Raw genomic sequence first — 20,717 nt, 5'->3', positions numbered from 1 at the left:
GAAGATAAAAGTAAGCTGTTAGCGGGCAGAAGCTCAGAAACACCTCAGTGTGAGAAGTTCTAATGTGGTAATATTAGCAGAGGAACTGTTTAGCGCACAGAGCCGAATATGAAAAGGTTAAATAGTCAGAGACTGTAAACATTCCAGATTTAGACTGAAATTTCGAGTAATTCGTATGGCTGCTCTCACTGACACTCGAGCGCATTTAAGCAGGGAAAAAAAAACAAAAACACAAATCAAATTTTAAAAGCATTTGATGGAAAATTTCTACATCAGAACATTTCATCTTTAGCGTTCGCTTGCAACCTTCTTCTTTTTTTAACCTAAAAGACGTTTTCAGTACGAGGTTTTCTCCCAGCAAGTTGCTCATAAATACAGTAGCGTTATGCAAATTTACTAGTGTGTAAAGACACACACACACACACACACACACACACACACACACACACACACACACACACACACACACACACACACCTCATATCACATTAATGAACTGAAAACAGTTTCAGTGTATCAGGACAGAACGCCTTCAGTTTTATGTCCTGACCGGATCGGACACTTTACCGAGAACATAAAGAGGATTTATGGAGCGAGAACTCGCACGTACTCCAACGTCAAGTCTGGAAATGACACTATGTTATAATATAATCATGAGCGTAAACGTGACTGTAATCGTGGCAGTGTGACGTCACGGCAAGACGATAAAACCGAGCTTGTTAGAATCGCACAGGTCTGCTTCGACATTCTGTTATTAAAAGAAATTAAAAACTAAAATGAAAGAAGGTTCCGGGTTTGTGTGGGGATTCAGTCGACTTTTTTGGAGCGAAGGCGGGCTGAGTGCAGCAGGTGGCACAGAGCGGGCGTGGCCTGCTGGCAGATGGCCGTCAGCGCTTTGCCGTGGAGGAGCGTCAGCGCCGTCTGGTGAGCGGTGGCCCACACGCGGTACCACGGCCCGTAAAATGGATCGGACACGGCCGGACACAACATGTTGTTCAGATTCACCTCAGTTACCTTCAACAGAGAAATAAACAAACAAACAAACAAAATAATATATAAATAGGTGTCAGATAATTATATACCATATATAAACACACACACACACACACACACACACACACACACACACACACACACACACACACACACAGATCAATCTGCATATACAGTGTGAAATGGATGATGCCTTTCAGCTGGATTTTGTATCAGACACAAGCTCTGTGTGTGTGTGTGTGTGTGTGTGTGTGTCGTACCATTCCCAGGCCCTGCAGGAACACAAAATGGTAGAGAAAGAGGATTCCTGTAGATAACAAAGCCCACCACATGTCACAGAGCGGCTCAGGTTTGTACACACCTGAGAGGAACATACAGAGGAACATCAATCACAAACCCCATTAGCTGGACATCTTATCGTACACACAATCAGCCAACCACGTGACAGGAGCACATTGTTCATCCTGTTCAAAACTACACTTCCCTACACACACACACCCACACACACAACCACCCTGAGCTCTTAATGCATCATATTTATTCCTTGAGCTCTTTGTTTTGTAATAGTTTTGCAGAAGAAGATACTGGAGAACCAAATCATGTGCAGCTCCTGGAGGAAGAACGTGCAGCAGAACTTTGTGTGAATTCACTAATTATTACTGTGACCTTCACAGCTTTACGGGGCTCAGTCCTGGTGGTTTGTAAAAGCATGCAGGTGAAGAATCCACATTATAAACCGTGTAACAGCACAATCTCACCACTAGATGGCAGATTGGTATTGTTCCTGCTGTTCATCCTGTTCAGTTTTTAATGTTTCTAGTGGTTTTGTTCCTGCGGGAAATCTCACCTCCTTTTCTGAACAGGTAGATGGGCACCAAGTAGAGCATGGAGTGCTGGATGTAGTAGATCTCCTTCTCAAAGGGAAGCTGCAAACACATTTAAGATACGGATCAGATTTAATGAGTCGAAGCTCCAGGAGAACGTTCTTGTAATAAGGAGAATGCCGGCTTAAAAAAAAACTACGCTGAAACAGTAAACGATACGAGACACACTACATGGCCAAAGGTTTAGTGGACACCAACATAAGAATGCTATGTGCTTCCTATTCCACATTCAGTCCCCATTCACTGTTATACTAAACTCCACTCTTCTGGGAAGATGTTCCACTGGATTTTGTGGAGATTCATTCAGCTACATGGCAGTTAATAAAGTCAGTGTCTAATGTGGGTGAGAAGATGAGGAGGCCTGGGGTGCAGTTAATGTTCACATTCATCCCAAGTGTTCTGAGCTCTACAGCAGGAGATCTTTCACTCCAACCCATGTAAAGCAGATCTTCATGGAGCTGGTTTTGTGCACAAGGGCATTGTGATGCTGGAACAGGCAGAGAAAAATGTCATGCTCCTGCACCCAAAGACGTCTCCAACATATTGTGGGAACAGTTTGGGGAAGAACCACATATGGGTGGAAGATCAGGTGTCCCAATACTTTTGTCCACACAGTGTATAATCAATAGGCATTAGATTCACTTTATGGCGTGTTATTGATTGACCATAAAAAGTCAACGTTACTTACTAGTCTGGTGTTGACGACGGGGAAGAGAAGCGCTAACAGAGCGCCGTTCAGCATGTGGACCTGAAGCCTGGAACAAGGAAACACAGAGTAAAAAAAAAAAAGCCTGAAGGCTTCTTGGCAGCTTCCTGACGTCTCTACGGCAACGCTATGCAAACTAGCAAAGTTTAATAGACGCTGAACAACAAAACATGCAAATGTTTCTGCATTTGTAAAACAACAACAACAAAAAAAGTCTGATGCATGTTTGTGTCGCTGTTCTGCAGGGATTCTCTGCATGGAAGCATCTTCACTATTCCTGATTCAGGATTCAGGAAGAAGGTGACTGTAAAGATCAGGACATTAACACTGATTCTAACTCCTCAGATCCTCGGCATGAACCACTTCCTGTTTCCTGAGCGACGTGACGGTTGTCCGTCAGAAGTTCTCATTTGAATAGCAGACAAAGATCAGAAGAAACTTTTACAAACAATTTGACTTTCAAATGCTGCTGGTGTTCACAGAGAGCTAATCTGATCAACCTTTATATACAGTACAGACCAAAAGTTTGGACACACCTTCTCATTCAAAGAGTTTTCTTTATTTTCATGACTATGAAAATTGTAGAGTCACACTGAAGGCATCAAGGGCTATTTGAGCAAGAAGGAGAGTGATGGGGTGCTGCGCCAGATGACCTGGCCTCCACAGTCACCGGACCTGAACCCAATCGAGATGGTTTAGGGGTGAGCTGGACCGCAGAGTGAAGGCAAAAGGGCCAACAAGTGCCAAGCATCTCTCGGGAAACTCCTTCAAGACTGTTGGAAGACCATTTCAGGTGACTACCTCTTGAAGCTCATCAAGAGAATGCCAAGAGTGTGCAAAGCAGTAATCAAAGCAAAAGGTGGCTACTTTGAAGAACCTAGAATATGACATTTTTCAGTTTTTTTGTTATGTATATAATTCCATATATAATTCCACATGTGTTCATTCATAGTTTTGATGCCTTCAGTGTGAATCTACAATTTTCATAGTCATGAAAATAAAGAAAACTCTTTAAATGAGAAGGTGTGTCCAAACTTTTGGTCTGTACTGTACATCCAAACTTTCTGAGCTGCTCGTGTTTCTCGTACTCGAGACAGAAAACCCCATCGCTCGGTCAGTTCCTTCAACTCCTGGTTTCTTCACACACTCGGCTGTGGCGTGTGTTAATCTGAGGCCTGGTGTAGATTCATGTGCTGGAATGTTCTCTGTATGTCCCAGAGAAGAGGTTTATGGGTAATCTCACAATCACAAAGTCAACCCCAAATCAAATGTATATACAGTTCTGTCCTTCAGACGTCCTTCAGGTTAATGTTTCTCAGGTTTAATTAGAATCTTGATCTACATTTTACAGGTCAACAATGTTAAAATTTAAATGAAAACTTGGCTCCATTTGAGAAAGAGATTCCACTGTGTGCTCTGGGAAAAAGTTTGTGGACACCTGACCATGCGTTTGGTGTGCGCTTTTTAAACATCTCAGTTAGTAAAGTCAGGTAGTGATGTAGGTGAGAAGGTGAGGAAGCCTGGGATGCAGTCAGCGTGTTCAATAGGGTTGGAGCGCTTAGCAGATCTTCTACATCATCCAACCCATGTAAAGCAGATCTTCATGGAGCTGCTTTGTGCACAGGGGCAGTGTCATGCTGGACCAGGGTTGGGTCTCCTAGTTCAAATAAAGGCAAAATTTCATGCTACAGAATTCAGAGATGTCCTACACAACTTTTCCTGGAGTAGTTTGCAGAAGAACCATCAAAGGTTGGAAAAGTCAGGTGTCCCAATACTTTTGGTCAGAGCATGTATAAATCAGCAGTAACACCACAGTGGAAGATCATTCCTCCTAAGAACTTCTGTCTGCTCTGTAGAGCTCAGTGCTTGGGAAGATTCTTCTCACTGCTAGGACGTATCAAACACGTGCCACAGAAGTGCCATTGACGTCATGTTGCTATGACCTCTATATGTCCCTTTTTAAGACTACAGCATGGACAAATACTCAAATCTGATTGGTCAGAAAGTGTGCATCTGTTCTGTAGTCCGGTATTTATTTATAATTACACACTCATTTTAGTACGTAACTAAAAGTTTGTGCACCCTTAGCACACACATCAACCTGTAGAAGATTTTTGTTCCAGATTTTTTAAACAGAAGCAGAGGTTTGAGATGTTCCTCACCTGAACACGACCATGGCAGTTTTACATGGAGGACACGCCAGCAGGAAGATCTGTGGGAAAAAACAAAACAAAGACGGACAATTGTTAGTGAAGTTTATAAGCTGTATTTAAGCTTCTATAAGAGTATTAGATACACAGTAACGGGTGTAATGATATGATACTCAATTCACAATTACAAAAAGCTAAAAAATAAAAATAAAAAAAAAATTATAACATCATGTTTAAGGTAAGTTAGTAGTAATAAAATGGCAAACAATTTTTGCATTTATTTATTTATTTATTTATTTATTATTTTTAAATTCTAAAATAAGAAATCATCATCTTTTCATTTACAGTCTCATATTTCATGAATGTGTCAAAAAAATTCCAAGTCAAATTTTCGCATCAGACTGCGATCAGGTTTCTCCTGAGAGCCATCTGAGATCCTCAGCATGAAGAGATTCCTCTAAAAGTCACATGATGAAGAATCCTGGAATTAACTTTCACACCTACTTTAATAAATGAGACAGAGGTGTTTATTTGTATTGAAACAGATCCGTTTCAATTAACAGATTATTAACAGATCATTAGTCAGTCTGTAAACATGTCCACCGAACCGCTGATTCTGATATTCCTGCTCTAAATGTACACAGTTCGGGGAAAAACTTCTGTTCCGCTCGGTGCAACAAGGAAAAAAATCCAGCTCATTAAACTGGACCTTCTGGGTCACAGATTGAAACATGAGCTTCAGGGTGTGCTCTAAATGAATATGAGAATGAATGAATGAATCTATCCATCTATCTATCTATCTATCTATCTATCTATCTATCTATCTATCTATCTATCTGAGATTGAAAGGGAAACAGATTTGATACTGTCTATTCGTTTACAGCGATAGCATGACTTCTTCCCTCGGCGAGCGAGAGAGAGAGAGCGAGAGATAGAGAAAGCAAACGAGAGATGAATAGCAAGAAAAAGAAACAAAGAGAGACTTCCTTTCTCTTTCAGCAAATATTATCCAGGGTGAAACAAATGAGAACAGAATGTGACCTATTATGCAACTTCAAACAGTGTTTACTGATACTATCACAGAGCAAAACACGCCTCCTGAGAGAGGGCGGGGCATATATCTATTCAACCAGACGACCACGTGTCTGAGTGTCCACATTAGATATCTAATTATTATTATTATTATTATTATTATTATTATTATTATTATTATTATTAAATTTTAGTTCTAATGAAAAACAGAAGAGGATGCTTCACAAACTCGGGTTATTTAACTCCAAACAAACATTCTATAAATCATTCAGCTCCTGGAATTGAACCACTTAATCTTACCTGATCATTAAATTATTTATTTTTTGCCATATTGGGTTTTTTTGCCCAGGAATGTGGATTTGAACACAAGAACATCAACAAAACATTCACACAAAACACTCCTCCCATCTGTCCATCACTGCACACAGAAACGAACCGGGATTGTTTAGAGGAAACCTGAGCACATGTTTCAAGGCCTAATTCTCCTGAGAAAGTTCAAGAGAGAGAGAAACAGAGAGAGACAGAGAGAAAGAGACAGAGAGAGAAAAACAGAAAAAGAGACAGAGAGAGCACAAAGAGAGAGAGAGAGAGAGAGAGAGAGAGAGAGAAAAACAGAAAAAGAGACAGAGAGAGCATAAAGAGAGAGAGAGAGAGAGAGAGAGAGAGAGAGAGAGAGAGAGAGAGAGAGAGAGAGAGAGAGAGACAGGGAGAAAGAGAGAGAGAGAGAAAAACAGAAAAAGAGACAGAGACAGAAAAAGAGACAGAGAGCACAGAGAGAGAGAGAGAGAGCGAGAGAGAGAGAGAGCACAGAGAGAGAGAGAGAGACAGAGAGACAGAGAGAGAGATCACAGAGCAGATAAAAACACTAAAAGGCATGAAAGCAGCAGGAAGGAAAACAGCAGAAAGCCTTTCAACAGAACGTTTATTAAATGTTCACAGTCACACTGCTGTGCCTCGACTACAGAGAGCCACAAGTCTATTCTAATGGGGTCTGTTCCAACCCTAACCCTTTTTTTAACATTTTTATTTTAATAAAATCACGTACACAACCGCAAACAACACAGTGAAATGCCTTTAAAATAGAAATAAGATTAAAACAATTAAAAAAATAATACTAAGGATTTTATAAAAAAAAGCCCAAATTAAAACATAATAAGAATAAATTAATACAACGAACAAAATAAATTAAAAATCAAAATTATTTTGTTGCAATTCTATTTCATTCTACAGTATATATATATTTTTATTTCTATTCTACTCTTTATTATTCTTATTTTTTTTTATTCTCTGAGTTTCAGTTTCCTCTGTTCTGTCGATTGAGTCACATTTTATCATCTGTGTGAAAGAGCTTCCTGTTCCACAGCATCCCTGAGGAGGAAACTGAAGCTCCTCAAAATCATCCTCATGTTTACAGAAGCAGTTTGAGGTGACTGTTCTTGTTTCTGGGGTAACTGGGTTACAGAATAGAAGGTCGGAAGTTCAAGCCTCAACCTTGGGGCCCTTGAGTAAGGCCCTTAACTCTCTGTGCTCCAGGGGTGCTGTGTCACCCTCTTTCTTTCTCCTTCTCTGTCTTTTTTTCCCTCTTTCCTTTTCCTGTTCTTTACCCGACACAAGAGGAACCTGATGTTCCTCTCAAGCATTTTAAATGATCATTTAATAGGCATCGTACACCATTTTTTATCACGTGGTTTTGATCAGAATTAAGGATTTGATATGAACGTGTTAATCGAGTTTTCTGTACCACTCTGAGAACAGACTTTAACAGTCTTTAATCAGTATAATAAAAGTCACCAAACAGTGCACCAGATACTACGCTGTAGTTTATCAGTAATAAAGATAACAGAGTGATTTAAGCCACGATGAGCACCGGGACACGCCCACAAATATTTGTCTAATCGATAGAGTTCAAATCTGAGCGGTGTATTAATGCGTTTTATTTGGTTTGGATCTGGATTGCAAACGTGGAAAAAACAAACACACTTAACAGAGGGACGTGTAGAAAACATCATCGTTTATAGATACGACGAGGGGGAAAAGTGGATAAAACTTTATGGAGTGAGAAAATCAAATAAATCGCGGGAGTCAATTTGCAGTCGAACACGGCGAGTCGAACACGGCGAGTCGAACACGGCGAGTCGAACACGGCGAGTCGAACACGTGTCAGATTGCTTTCTTGCTGCGATCTGACCTAGAGGAAGCAGACTGTTCGCTCAAACACTCTTTCATTGCATCCTGATACAACAACAGGAAAAATTTGACAAATCTTTAGGAAAGAAATGATAAATATAGCGAGATTTAGAGTCAAATGCAGCGAGTCAATTCTGTGTCGAACCACACTGGAGATCCACACCGAGAACATCTCTCTCAGACAGAACTCGGACAGAGAAGACAGGAAAAGAGAAACTCTCGTCATGGAGAGGCACCAGACCATGAATGACACGATACGGGACGGCACGGCACGACCCGATACTACACTAGAATTCTTGCTGGAATGTCTATAAAACCCTAAATACTGGTAAACAAAATCTTTAATCATATAATAAACGCCACTTAACAATGCGTCCAGCAACACAGATTTTCGTTCACAATCTCCACTCCTGTTCTATGATGAGAGCAGATAATAACAGGTTAATAAATGGACTGTGCTTTATTTAATTGTGGCCTTTCACTGATTCGAGCTCTGCAGCAACCAACAAAAACCCACAACACAATCATACACATTAATCAGACTTTTCTTTCCCAACAAACACCAATTCAATACAGTTCACAAACACTAGTCTCAATCCATTCCTCCCCAAACACAGCAACAGTACAACACACACACACACACACACACACACACACACACACACACACACACACACACACACACACACACTTACTTTAGACTACTAGGCTAGCGAACACTGAAATGTGTGTGTGTGTGAACATGAAAACTCCATGTTTTCATGTTCACAGCAACCACACACACACACACACACACACACACACACACACACTACTGATCAGATTCAGGAACATTAAACAAATACTAAAGAACAAAGAATATATAAAAAGTTTATCATATTTAATATATATTTATTTTTCTGTACTATGCAGCATGATATAGCTGCCATTCTTCCTTTTTTTCCATAATAAAATAATGAAAAATAATATTTCCAAGATGTGTAACCGTTCGTTATTTTCACAGTTAATTCTGATCAGATGTTATAATTATTAATTTAATCAATTATTGTTTATTAATGAAAATTAATGAACAGTAAATGTGGGGATTAATTTAATAATTAATCAAAATTACAAAAAAAAAAATGCAGATTTTACTAAGTTTTAAAGCACAAAATAAACAATTGACAATATTTATTGTTTATTTATAAGTGTTTTGTTCGGTGTGTATATCTCAGGCTTGATTTGAAACGAATCGAGACACGATGCTCGGTGGCGTCACGTGGCTCAGATTTCTGCTCTCCGCTTTAAATTAGCGTAAGAACCTGAAGGGGAGGAACGGCTGACAAAATCCTCCTGAAACACGATCCGTGACACATTACACCGTAAAATCTGTGACACAATAGCAGCCGTTGCGTACGTTCGCCTTTCATACGTCTGTTATCGTGTTCCAGCAACACAAAAGATCAACTGTTAGGTGTTGAGAAGTTTCATAGGTGGATGATGGATCAGATTTTCCTCGTTTAAAACGAATGCTTTAAAGTGTTCACTAATTTAGTACTAAATGTACAACAAGAAACAGTAAAAAGTCACGCTAGATCGATTTCACTGAAGTCGCACCTACGAAATACAAAAACCACTCATTTGCTAACCCTAAATAAACACAACACCTTTGTGGACACCTGACCATAAGATCACTATATGCTTTTTGAACATCCAATTCCACATTTAGTCTCCATTTGCTCTTCTATGATCCACTCTTGAGATTCATTGAGCTACAAGGGTGTTAGTAAAGTCAGGTACTGATGGAGGTGCAGTCTGCGTTCACATTCACCCCGAAGGTGTTCAACAGGTTTGGAGCTCTATATGAGATCTTTCAATCCAAACCATGGAAAGCATCTTTAGTCTTTCTGCACAGGGGCATGGTCATGCTGGAACAGATTTGGGTCTCCGAATTCAAGTGAAGAGAAAATGTTATTCTCCTGCATCCAAAAATCTTTATATTGATGGACAGATATCATATATATATATATATATATATATATATATATATATATATATATATATTAGTTGATGGGTTTTTTTTAGATGTTCCAGTGAGGCCAGTACTTCCTCCTGAGCTTCCACACTGCAGTGCTGTGGATTTTCAACACCATGACATTTAGCATGAAAAGGCAGAAAGATTCCTTCTTCATTAAGTTCTTTTTGCCAAAATTGTCATTAAATACACAAAGTTACAGCAAGTGAAAAAAAACATTTTTTTATGATCCTCAGAAAACGACGTTCCATTCCTCAGGCACAGAACACCCATGTTCCCCCGACTGAATACGAGGAACCGTGCCAGGAGATCCTCTCTGCTCAGAACCTGGCACAGCGTCTCATCGCTCAGAAAAACTCTCCTGATCTGATCTGAATCCAGCCTCCGGGTGGCGCCGTGGTGCACGAGCGCAACACAACGCTATAAGCGGAAGTAAAAAAGCAGAAGGAAGGAAAGAAACGTGCAATCTGTGAGGTGAGATGATGTGCAAGACTTGGTTCGGTTAGTTCAGTTTGAAATATCCGTTGCGGAAATAAACTTCTCAGCGTTCAGGAGTTCTGCCTTTTACAGACTTCCTTCTGCAATTTTTTTTATAATTTTGAAAAGGGAAAATTTCAGGCCTTTCACATTCGACTGGTTTTTTTTTTTGAGATCTTCGAAATCTTTGCAATCATCTATCAGCAGCACCGATGAACGCTTAATGTTCAGCTTCACGGTTCTTCATATAAAATGTGGAACTGTGTGGACATCTCCACATCCACAAAAAACCCTCGTTCTCACCCAAACGCCTGAAAACCCTTGAGGTTGTGAGCAAACATTCTAAAGCAAAGATTCTACAAGGTGGTGTTAACATGAAACAGGAGAACATGAACAATGACTGCATCGTCCACCATCTCGATTCTTCGTTTTGATGGTTTACACACATCATCGTTCATTGTACAACTCGTTTTTCTCTCTCGGTACCTGGCAAATGCGATAAAAGTCCATAACATGTAAATACAATTAAAAAACAGTCACGCCCATTTACACGTAAAAAAAGAATCTACCGATTTAACCAATCAGATTGCGATTTGGTCACTCTGAGGCCATCTAGAAGGCGTCCATTTGCGTCAGGATTTTCACGTCTTTTAATTGGATGGTCAGACAGCGCGCTAGTCAGAGCTCACAACTGGCATCTGTAGCAAACTGCACAAACTCAAATATATCAGTGTGGATTTAAGAGCGTTTTTTTTCACACCGACTGACAGAGGAGAAGAAATTAATTTGGTCGCTGATACATTTAGAAGGACATTTACAAGACGGATTTTTCGAGGAAAACAGGATGTCGTGAGGAAACTTCACCAAAAACAGTTGTTAAGCTTTTTCATGAACTGTTTATACTTTTCCTGTAGAATTTGCATCTTCATTTTAAGTCCCCACAAAAAAAATGCAATATCGATGCTTCTCCTAGAGATTCACCTAAAGTCCTAAATAATTAATGCCAGAAATGTGTGTGTGTGTGTGTGTGAGAGTCGCGGTCAGTGGACTTTGAAACAATTATCCAAAGCACAGCTCCGGATTTCCATAAACAGATGATGTTTTCCTTCTCACTGGTTGCTCGCTGACCACTGCGGCTCTCTGGAGAGTATCAAGAGGAAGAAAATATTTCTTAACTCTGAAGTGAGAGCTGGGCGTTTTGTATTGCGTTAGATTTGACACACTCTTAGCACTACAACACACGTGACACGTGAAGAATTCAGATTCGATTCTAATTAAACTCTCGAATGCAGTGAGCAAATGACGTTTTGTGCATTTTTTTTTCACTTATGATTGTTTTTTTACTGAGCAAAAGCAGTAAATGAAAAGAAGGAGTAAAATACTGCTTTAAAAACTGACTTCAATCAAATAAATTAAATATATATAAAAACTGTATATCATTGATATGCAGCAAGCAAAGAAATCCACCTTTTTTTTTAGTTGCTAAACCCCTAAACGGTGTCATGTTCGCTTCATTGTGTTGAATTCTGTGTATTTTCACATCCTGTATTACTCACAATGCCTTTCGGCCCCCTGTGGACAACAGCGTATCAAGATTTCATCTCTAGATTATGAGATTGATGCAGCGGGGCTTTGGTGCTTTGACCTGTTCAAACTTCTTACATCCCGTTAAAAAAGAAACAAAACAGCAAACAAACAAACCTTTCAAAGCTTCGATTTTACCCCTGACCATCATCACGTCATCTCAGAGTTCAAGTCTTCATTTAGCTGTGACCTCATCAATACAAATGGGTTTTTTTAATAAACGTAATATTTTATGGTTTATTTTAAAGCTGTGTACACATTCTGCAGCTGTGTATATGTTTGCACGTGACACCAAGACAAATTCCTAGTACCGTAACATTCTCTTTACTGAACCCAATAAAACCTTTTCTGATTCTGATATGGTAGGTGAGGTGGTAGCTTAGTGGTAAAGGTACTGGTCTTTGGATCTGAAGATCATGTGTTCAAATCCCAGCCACACCACTCTCCCAATCCCAGGCCCCTTAACAAGGCCCTTAACTCCATCACTGCTCAGATGTATAAATGAGATCAATGTAAGATGTCCTGGATGAGGGTATCTACCAAATGCCATGTTTCAGGGGCAAGAGCTTTAGGTTTTCCCCCTGAAGTGTGTCAACCTCGTCCTGGTGATCGTGAAGTGTTTTGAACACAAAAACACAGGAAATGATGTCGTAAGTGTCGCTCGGTCTCTGTTCCAAACAATTATTTATTTTTATGCAAAACATATTTGTTATTGACATCGTATACGTACGTCTTATTGGTTGTTTAGTGTTTCGTTATTTTAAATTGCTTTGTTATTGGATGTAAGGTGTCTGAGTGTCATAAGGCACATGTAAATAAAATGTATTATTAATTGTTAAAAAAACTTTATAGTATTATTTATTATCTGTAAGGTGCTTTCATATGAACTGAACCATTACTCCTTATATTTGAAATCATTTATTAGTTTATTGTTTATCATTATTTTCTTCTTTGTTAATGTTTATTTTGCTATTTTTTGTTAACCTCAGGATCAGTGATACATCATCTATATTTCTATAAAACGCCTTGGAGTAGTGAAACATCTGTAAATATATAAAAAGGTAAAACACCTCGATTTGAATGAATATTCCACCCCTGTCACGTGACTTCTTAATTGTAATGAGAGATCATTATAACGCATGCATTGTGCACACCTGTATCATGGTGACCACGTGACACGGGTTCAGCAGGTAGATGACTGTCTTGGTGGCGAACTTGAAGCCCACCTCCACTCCAAAGGTGATGCAGAGGGCGGCGAGGAGCAGGTTTTTGCCTGGGCTGTCCTTGTGCCGCTTCGTGTCCCTCACGGCCTCCCGGTGCGCCCTGGAGACGCTGATGTGGCGCGCCGAGACGACGACCTCGGCCGCGGAGAGCAGCACGAACACCAGCGTTTCGAGGGCGCGCTGTCGCGTCGGCAGGAAGGCGGCGCACTCGGCCCCTCCGTTCCCCTCAAACCGCGGGTCCACCCCGCCGTACATCCAGTCCAGCAGGCTGTAGACGCTGTAGCGGGACATGTTCCGGTTCCTCCCGTGCTGGAACAGGTACGAACAGGACGGAATGAACGACAGGACGCCGACTTCGTGGCGGAACATGCGGGACAACGCGGGCGTTCCTGGAGCCGGTGGGGTTCCGTCAGAGCCTCGGGTGGAGAAAAAGAGGGAGAGCTGGCTAAGCTATGCTAAGCTAACAGGCTAAGCTAAAGAGCTGTTCGCTAGCAGGTTGCTTCAGCCGTAAAGCTGTCAGCGCTGTAACCGGGCTCTCCTGGGCGTCTTTACGACATCACTCAGGAACCCATAACCATGAACATCTACACCTTCTACAGAACGCTAGTAGACGGATCTCCTCCACCCCGTTCCTAGATCTTAAATTCATTCACACATACACACCAAGAATGAACGAATGAACACACAGAGCTGTAAGACGTCACGAGCGTGCTGGAATTCGATGGAGATAATAACACGTGTGTGTGTGTGCGTTCCTCCAGCTGCTTCTCCACTCCCCCACCCACCCTGCAAGCGAACACAACGCCACGCCCCGTCGCATTCTGATTGGTTGGCTGATACACCAGATTCAGATCAGCTGATCAGATTAGACGCTCCGAGCAAATGGCCACGCCCACTGGTTCTGCGTTAACCCTTTGTCCACCGAATCATTTTTAGTAGTTGTGTGTGTGTGTGTGTGTGTGTGTGTGTGTGTGTAAGGAAATAAATGCACAATGGAGAACGACGCACATAAACCATGTAGTTTAGATTTAGATTAAAAGTAAACTATAAACTAAACTTGCACTTGTGTAAAAGTACAAACATTTTTGCCTTTAAATGTCTTAAGTATCCAAAGTACTATGATTTATTATAACTATAATGTTCCTGTAATAATTTGTCAATTTATGTGAAAAGACATAATAAGTAAATCTGTACTACTGTCATTCTGTACATACCCATTCCTTATAGAATTATATAAAGATTTTCCCTATATTTTATACTCTATAGATATGCTTTTTACTGGTATTATACTTGTATAATTTAGACTTTAGATTTTATACAGTCGTAATAAGCATTTCACACTACATGTCGTACTCGGTATGTATATGGAACAAAATTTGATTTGATAAGCAATAATGAAAGTAAGAGTATGTCACAAGTACGGAATGATGGAGGGAAGGGAGGACGTGAATTCTAAGTAAGGTAGATTATAACAAACAACTCGATAAGTCTGTAAAAAGAGCAGAAAGAAGGGAAACAATTGATCTCGTGTACTTATTTATCATCAGCTCTTGTTTTTCGACACCACTGTCTGCTCTTTGTGATGGAAAATGGTGAAAACGCGACACGTTGTGGTTAAATGATATTACTACACCTTTAACCTACTGTAATTACTGCACTATATTCACACACCACAGTGCTCTAAAACTCTGTAGCTAATTAAGCAGGCAAGAAATGTCACAAATTAACTCTTTATAAGACACACCTGTGACCTGGAACCCGTTCTAGTTGACTACCTCATGAATCAATCGAAAATATAATGGGTTCTTTAACACTTGTTTATTTATATACGTGTTCTTTCATAGTTTGGATTATTTGGTATTAATGTTGAAAATAATAAAAATAAAGAAGAAAAAAAAAACGCTAAAGGAGAAGGTGTCCAAACTTTCGACTTATATTGTACACAACTATTTGTCTGTCTGTCTATCCATCTATATATCATGAGAGTGTTTTGTGTTAGTATTGTAATAAATCAGGTAACTGAAGGATAATTCTGAATAAAACTATTGATGATTTTTTTGTTGCTTGTCCTAGAAGTGAGCCGGTCTGTCGACTGCACACCTGTTCAGGAAGAGAAGAGGGAAATAAATATAAAAGGTACAAAACAATTTATAAATCCACAATCATTACAGGAAAATAACAGGCTAATCTTCATTTAATCTGAATTTAAAATAAAAAATACTGTATATATTTTTTAAGATTAATTTTATTTTATGATTTCTTTCTTTATTTCTTTTATTTTATATGATACTTTTATTTCTTATTTATTTGACCGCTGTATTACAGTGTGGAAGCCACTGTCTGGAATCAGTTCTCTTATTACGAGACACCACACCACTAGAACTTTACTCAAAACATTGTAGAATCTGAATGTGGAAGTGGTTGCTATAAAAGTACCGTCTGAAACTTTAATTTTTTTTTTTGAAACAAAATGTTTTAGAAAGTAATTTTTTACTGTGTAGAAATATTTAGAAAGTTTTTATTTATAGTTTTTGAACGTTTTAAAAATCATGGTGTAATAATTGTAGTTATATTGGTGTGAAGTTTTTTATTGGTGTGCTGTATATTATTGTTCATCTGTAAATCATGTCCTTAGTACACATATATATATCCATCTGTATATTATATTCATAGTACATATACATCTGTAAATTACTGTTTATAGTCCTGTTTATTACCATTCTATTTAACTTATGTAAATCAAGTAAACACTGTAAATCCTGCACTTGCTGTTATTGCACTCTGGTTAGACCCAAACTGCATTTCGTTGCCTTGTACTTGTACATGTGTAATGACAATAAAGTTGAATCTAATCTAATCTAATCTAATCTAAATTTTCAGGTCTGTATGTGTGTCTCAGTGTTTGTTTGTTGTGACTCACGTGATGCAGCAGAGGAGTGTGATGGCGATGAAGGTGACGGGGAAAGCGATCACTGCCGCTGGAGGAGCGTGGAGTCGAAAATGTTCTACTGCTTTAATCACAAATTCCTTCAACCCTCCACTTTGTTTCTGAGCAGCAGAACCTGCAGGAGAGAAGAGCAGACGCTTCAGCACACATCTGTCTGTCTGTCTGTCTGTCTGGAATCTATATAAAAATGAAAAGTACCACTGGTACCTGTATTCGGTACTCTCTCGGATCCTGGCTGAGGTGGAACAGATCCAAAGCCATGATGTTTCTCCTGAATGCTTGCTGACATCATCACTATTTTCTCTTCACCTGCAGGTCTACCACTGACATCATCAACATGCGCCAGGAGCAACAGCGCCAGACAAACCACATATGCTATCGCACAACCCATTAATTATACAGGTTATTAAAATTGTATAAATATTTCTTTTCTGAAATTAACTGATACGTTTTTCCTCTTATATATATCTTATATATCCTCTTTATAGAACTTTTGCGTCCAGGATCATTTCAAACATAATTATTTGTTGTTTTTGTTTAAACATTAACCTGAATAACTGTTTCACACCACGAGGATCTTTCAGCATAATAAAAGAGAAAAATAAAATCCATCAATCAGAAGTTTCATTGGGAAAACGGGAACTTTTTCTGGAACCTTTTATTTTCACACTCGTTTAAAAAAAATTTGCGTTATTAAAAAAAAAAACATCGATCATAACAAAACTTTAATAATTATCTGAAACTTGTGGATTGTTTTTGGCTGGAAGTTCAGGTGTGAATAGTGGATTGTGATTGGCTGGAAGTTCAGGTGTGAATAGTGGATTGTGATTGGATGGAAGTTCAGGTGTGAATAGTGGATTGTGATTGGCTGGAGGTTCAGGTGTGAATAGTGGATTGTGATTGGCTGGAAGTTCAGGTGTGAATAGTGGATTGTGATTGGCTGGAAGTTCAGGTGTGAATAGTGGATTGTGATTGGCTGGAAGTTCAGGTGTGAATAGTGGATTGTGATTGGCTGGAGGTTCAGGTGTGAATAGTGGATTGTGATTGGCTGGAAGGTCAGGTGTGAATAGTGGATTGTGATTGGCTGGAAATTCAGGCGTGAATAGTGGATTGTGATTGGCTGGAGGTTCAGGTGTGAATAGTGGATTGTGATTGGCTGGAAGGTTCAGGTGTGAATAGTGGATTGTGATTGGCTGGAGGTTCAGGTGTGAATAGTGGATTGTGATTGGCTGGAAGTTCAGGTGTGAATAGTGGATTGTGATTGGCTGGAGGTTCAGGTGTGAATAGTGGATTGTGATTGGCTGGAAGTTCAGGTGTGAATAGTGGATTGTGATTGGCTGGAAGTTCAGGAGTGAGTTCAGAGCATTGTACACACTGGTATTGTACGTTTTTCAGTTGAATCTAAATTAATGTGCTGCTTATAAACCATAGTAACATCCAGTTCCAGTTAAATCCAGAGTGAGACGGCGATTGCACACATTTCCTAAAGACCTCACTGATCTCCATGGAGGAGTTTTGTATGTGGTGGAACTTCTATGGTGAATACGAGGATTTCGATAAACAGCTTGTGGCACAAGATAAATTTGAAGAACTGGAGAAAAAAACAGCAGCAAGAGTGAACTCCAACAGCTTCATTATTAACAGAGATCTTCTCTCTCTTTCACTCAATAACAGCTTTAACTCCTCAATGCTGGGAATTGCCAATGCCATTATCTTTGGCAAGGTGTGAGGCCGTACACCATTTTTATCACCTCCACATTGTGTACTAACATCCTGTAACACCCCATACCTGGATCATCACTTATATAATAAATAAATTCTAATGTGTAAATAATAATATTACTGTACAGACACAAGCTCAAGTGTCTGTTGGCTGCAGAAGGTGATATAAATGAACAAATATGTCAATAAAAAAATGGCAGGAATTGCATAGAAAACGTATCAGACCCTGACATAATCATAAATCCAACCCATTCAAATAAAATAAAAAATTAAAATAAGTCAAATTTATAGCATGCTAAAAATTCTACTAAACTCAGTTAATTCAGGATTATTCATTCTGTTTTGTTTACAGTTAATTAGCAGTGAACTCTGTGGAGATGTTGGTTATTTAAAGAATGATGAATGTTTTGATGGTGATGATGATGATGATAAATGAGGAGAAGCCTTAATGTAAATGATCACCACAAAAAGTCCGTCTTTATCTGGAAATGTATGAAACAATGAGTTCAGGAAACAGATATCGAACTCATCAAGTCACGGGGAAATTCAATGACATTATGAATTCTTTACCCGGTGATATCCATGCCTGTGTTTTTCAGAATAAACTCTCATTCCAGATGAGCACTGATGATGAGGATGATGATGATGATGATAGTCAGTTAGTTCAGTGTACGGTTAACATGGGTGGGGAAAAACACTGAGTCATTTCTCACATGTCTGATAGGACCATGTTTTTGAGCAGAAATTGACATTTATTTACTTAAAAAATTATTTTTCCATTTTCATTTCTAGTCTAAGGCTAAATTTCAGCTTCGGCTGTTTCTGAAAATTAATTTCCTAAATATTTAGCGTAATAACGGTGCTGATGATGAGTGGTGTCTATACATATATTTCTTCTTAAATAGTCTCTGTGTAGATTTTAGAAATCTGTAAATTAAGTGTTCATATATTTTTACATTTTTAAAAAGATTTTACGTTTGCTTTAATTATATTGTATCACTGATACATACAAGATTTGGATTTATGGTTGAATTAAATGTAAAATAATATGAAGAAGAAGAAGAACAAGAGGTAATAGAAGATTTTTACAGGGAAATTTACAATTTCTATAGATAGATATTTTAACAATAATAATAATAATAATAATAATAATAATAATAATAATAATACAAATTTTGTAATAATTTTTTTTTACATTTTAAATGGGTTTAGGTTTTTAAAAATGAACAGGTATTTGTCATTATTAAATTTTTCTAAAGCTTTCAAGTGTTTACGAGAAAGCATCAAAGGAAAATGATAAAATATTAATTAATATGCTTAAAATAACAACAATAATAATAATAATAAAAACAACAACAACAATAATAGTAAAGTGTTGGACAATGCATGAGTAAACAAATACAGAGAGAAAGAAAGAGAGAGAGAGAGAAAGAGAAAGAGAGGGAGGCCCCACCCTCTTTTGGTGTGTGTGGGGGGTTTACTGGGTAGTGACAGGCATCGCTCTCACTTCCTGTACATCGCACACGCAAAACTTTCCCTCTTTCAGATGCTGGGTTCTTTATGATTCACCAGAATTTTTATGCAAATGAGACCCTATGGCTGCTTGATTCTGAGATTATGACATCACTGTTCGAACCTACAGAAGGTCAGCGGACACACAGGAGTGTGAAATGTGATGTAATGTTCTCACACAGGGGAAATACTCTCAGAGAGAGAGAGAGAGAGAGAGACAGACAGACAGAGTGAGAGAGAGAGAGAGAGAGAGAGAGAGAGAGAGTCTTGCAAACTGAAATATGTTCCTCTAAATTTAATGCCCAGACAACACACACACACACACACACACACACACACACACCACAGTAGTAATTTGTGCTTTGTTCCCCACATGAATGGAAACTTTTTTTTTTGTGTGTTTTCTCGTTGTTGTTGTTGTGAATTTTGTTTTGTTTTTCCAACTTTCACTTCATCATCTTTCAGAAAATTTCTCCCGTGTGTGAATTACTGCAGCCTTTATTTCATTCACACGACGTTTTGGTTTCTGACTGAATAAAAAATATTCTGAAATCTACATACATGTGAATGTTCTCATAAAGGAGAATGTAGGCATCTAAAAGATTAATCATTAAAAAAAATTAAATAAATAATGTGTGTGTGTGTGTGTGTGTGTGTGTGTGTGTGTGTGTGTATTGTTATCTTTTTTATTTATTTTTCAGTACATTTTTATTGCATTTTTATACATTTTCTTTTATATATATATATATATATATATATATATATATATATATATATATATATATATATATATATATATATATATAAATTATTTATCAAATATTTAAACAACATTTTTTTTGTTTTAATTAATTAGTAGATAAGAAACCTTACTCCATAATCTTGCATTTATTATTATTATTATTATTATTATTATTATTATTATTATTATTATATTATTATTATTATTTTAGATACATTAAATACATTATAAACATTTTTGGGTTTGTTAAAAAATATATATATATTTAGTTTGTTATTATATATGAAACCATTCAGTAAAATATTTGGGTTTTTTTTTTAGAAAATGTCAGAAATATTTACAGAAAATTAAATAAAAAAATGCAAAAGAGAAAAATTCAAAAAGAATTATTGATGTTACTCAGAACATATATCATATATACAGTACAGACCAAAAGTTTATATATATTATATATACAGTACAGACCAAAAGTTTATATATATTATATATACAGTACAGACCAAAAGTTTATATATATATATACACAGTACAGACCAAAAGTTTG

The 20,717-nt window shown here is 38.1% G+C and overlaps 1 protein-coding gene and 1 long non-coding RNA gene across 3 annotated transcripts; one reads left to right on the top strand and one right to left on the bottom strand.

The window, feature by feature from the left end:
• Positions 1-236: 236 nt before the first annotated feature.
• Positions 237-14,157, bottom strand: LOC124398091 (transmembrane protein 164). Its single transcript, XM_046868110.1, has 6 exons — positions 13,182-14,157; positions 4,746-4,795; positions 2,566-2,632; positions 1,841-1,919; positions 1,254-1,354; positions 237-1,014 (listed from the first exon to the last, which is right to left on the bottom strand). The coding sequence occupies exons 1-6, from the start codon at positions 13,617-13,619 to the stop codon at positions 808-810; spliced, it is 942 nt and encodes a 313-aa protein (XP_046724066.1). The 5' UTR covers positions 13,620-14,157; the 3' UTR covers positions 237-807.
• LOC124398092 lies at positions 13,431-16,812 on the top strand. 2 transcript variants are annotated; one of them, XR_006928014.1, is made up of 4 exons: positions 13,431-13,568; positions 15,324-15,386; positions 16,513-16,599; positions 16,686-16,812. It is a non-coding gene; the product is annotated as an uncharacterized LOC124398092 (long non-coding RNA). The 2 variants fall into 2 exon arrangements; XR_006928015.1 differs by having other exon boundaries at positions 16,513-16,812.
• Positions 16,813-20,717: the final 3,905 nt, after the last annotated feature.

The sequence above is a fragment of the Silurus meridionalis genome, chromosome 15 (assembly GCF_014805685.1).
Source record: "Silurus meridionalis isolate SWU-2019-XX chromosome 15, ASM1480568v1, whole genome shotgun sequence".
NCBI classification, from domain to species: Eukaryota; Metazoa; Chordata; class Actinopteri; order Siluriformes; family Siluridae; genus Silurus; species Silurus meridionalis.
The sequence above is the reverse complement of the archived record's forward strand: the minus strand, read 5'-3'. Positions and strand labels throughout refer to the sequence as shown.

What these genes read in the sequence shown, in the direction of transcription:
- LOC124398091 (XM_046868110.1), bottom strand. Translation starts at nt 13,619, where the DNA reads ATGTTCCGCCACGAAGTCGGCGTCCTGTCGTTCATTCCGTCCTGTTCG. An exon ending in ACGTGGTCACCATGATACAG is followed by an intron (nt 4,796 to 13,181) that starts GTGTGCACAATG and finishes TTTTTCCCACAG; the next exon opens with ATCTTCCTGCTGGCGTGTCC. An exon ending in CTACCTGTTCAGAAAAGGAG is followed by an intron (nt 1,355 to 1,840) that starts GTGAGATTTCCC and finishes TGTTCCTCTCAG; the next exon opens with GTGTGTACAAACCTGAGCCG.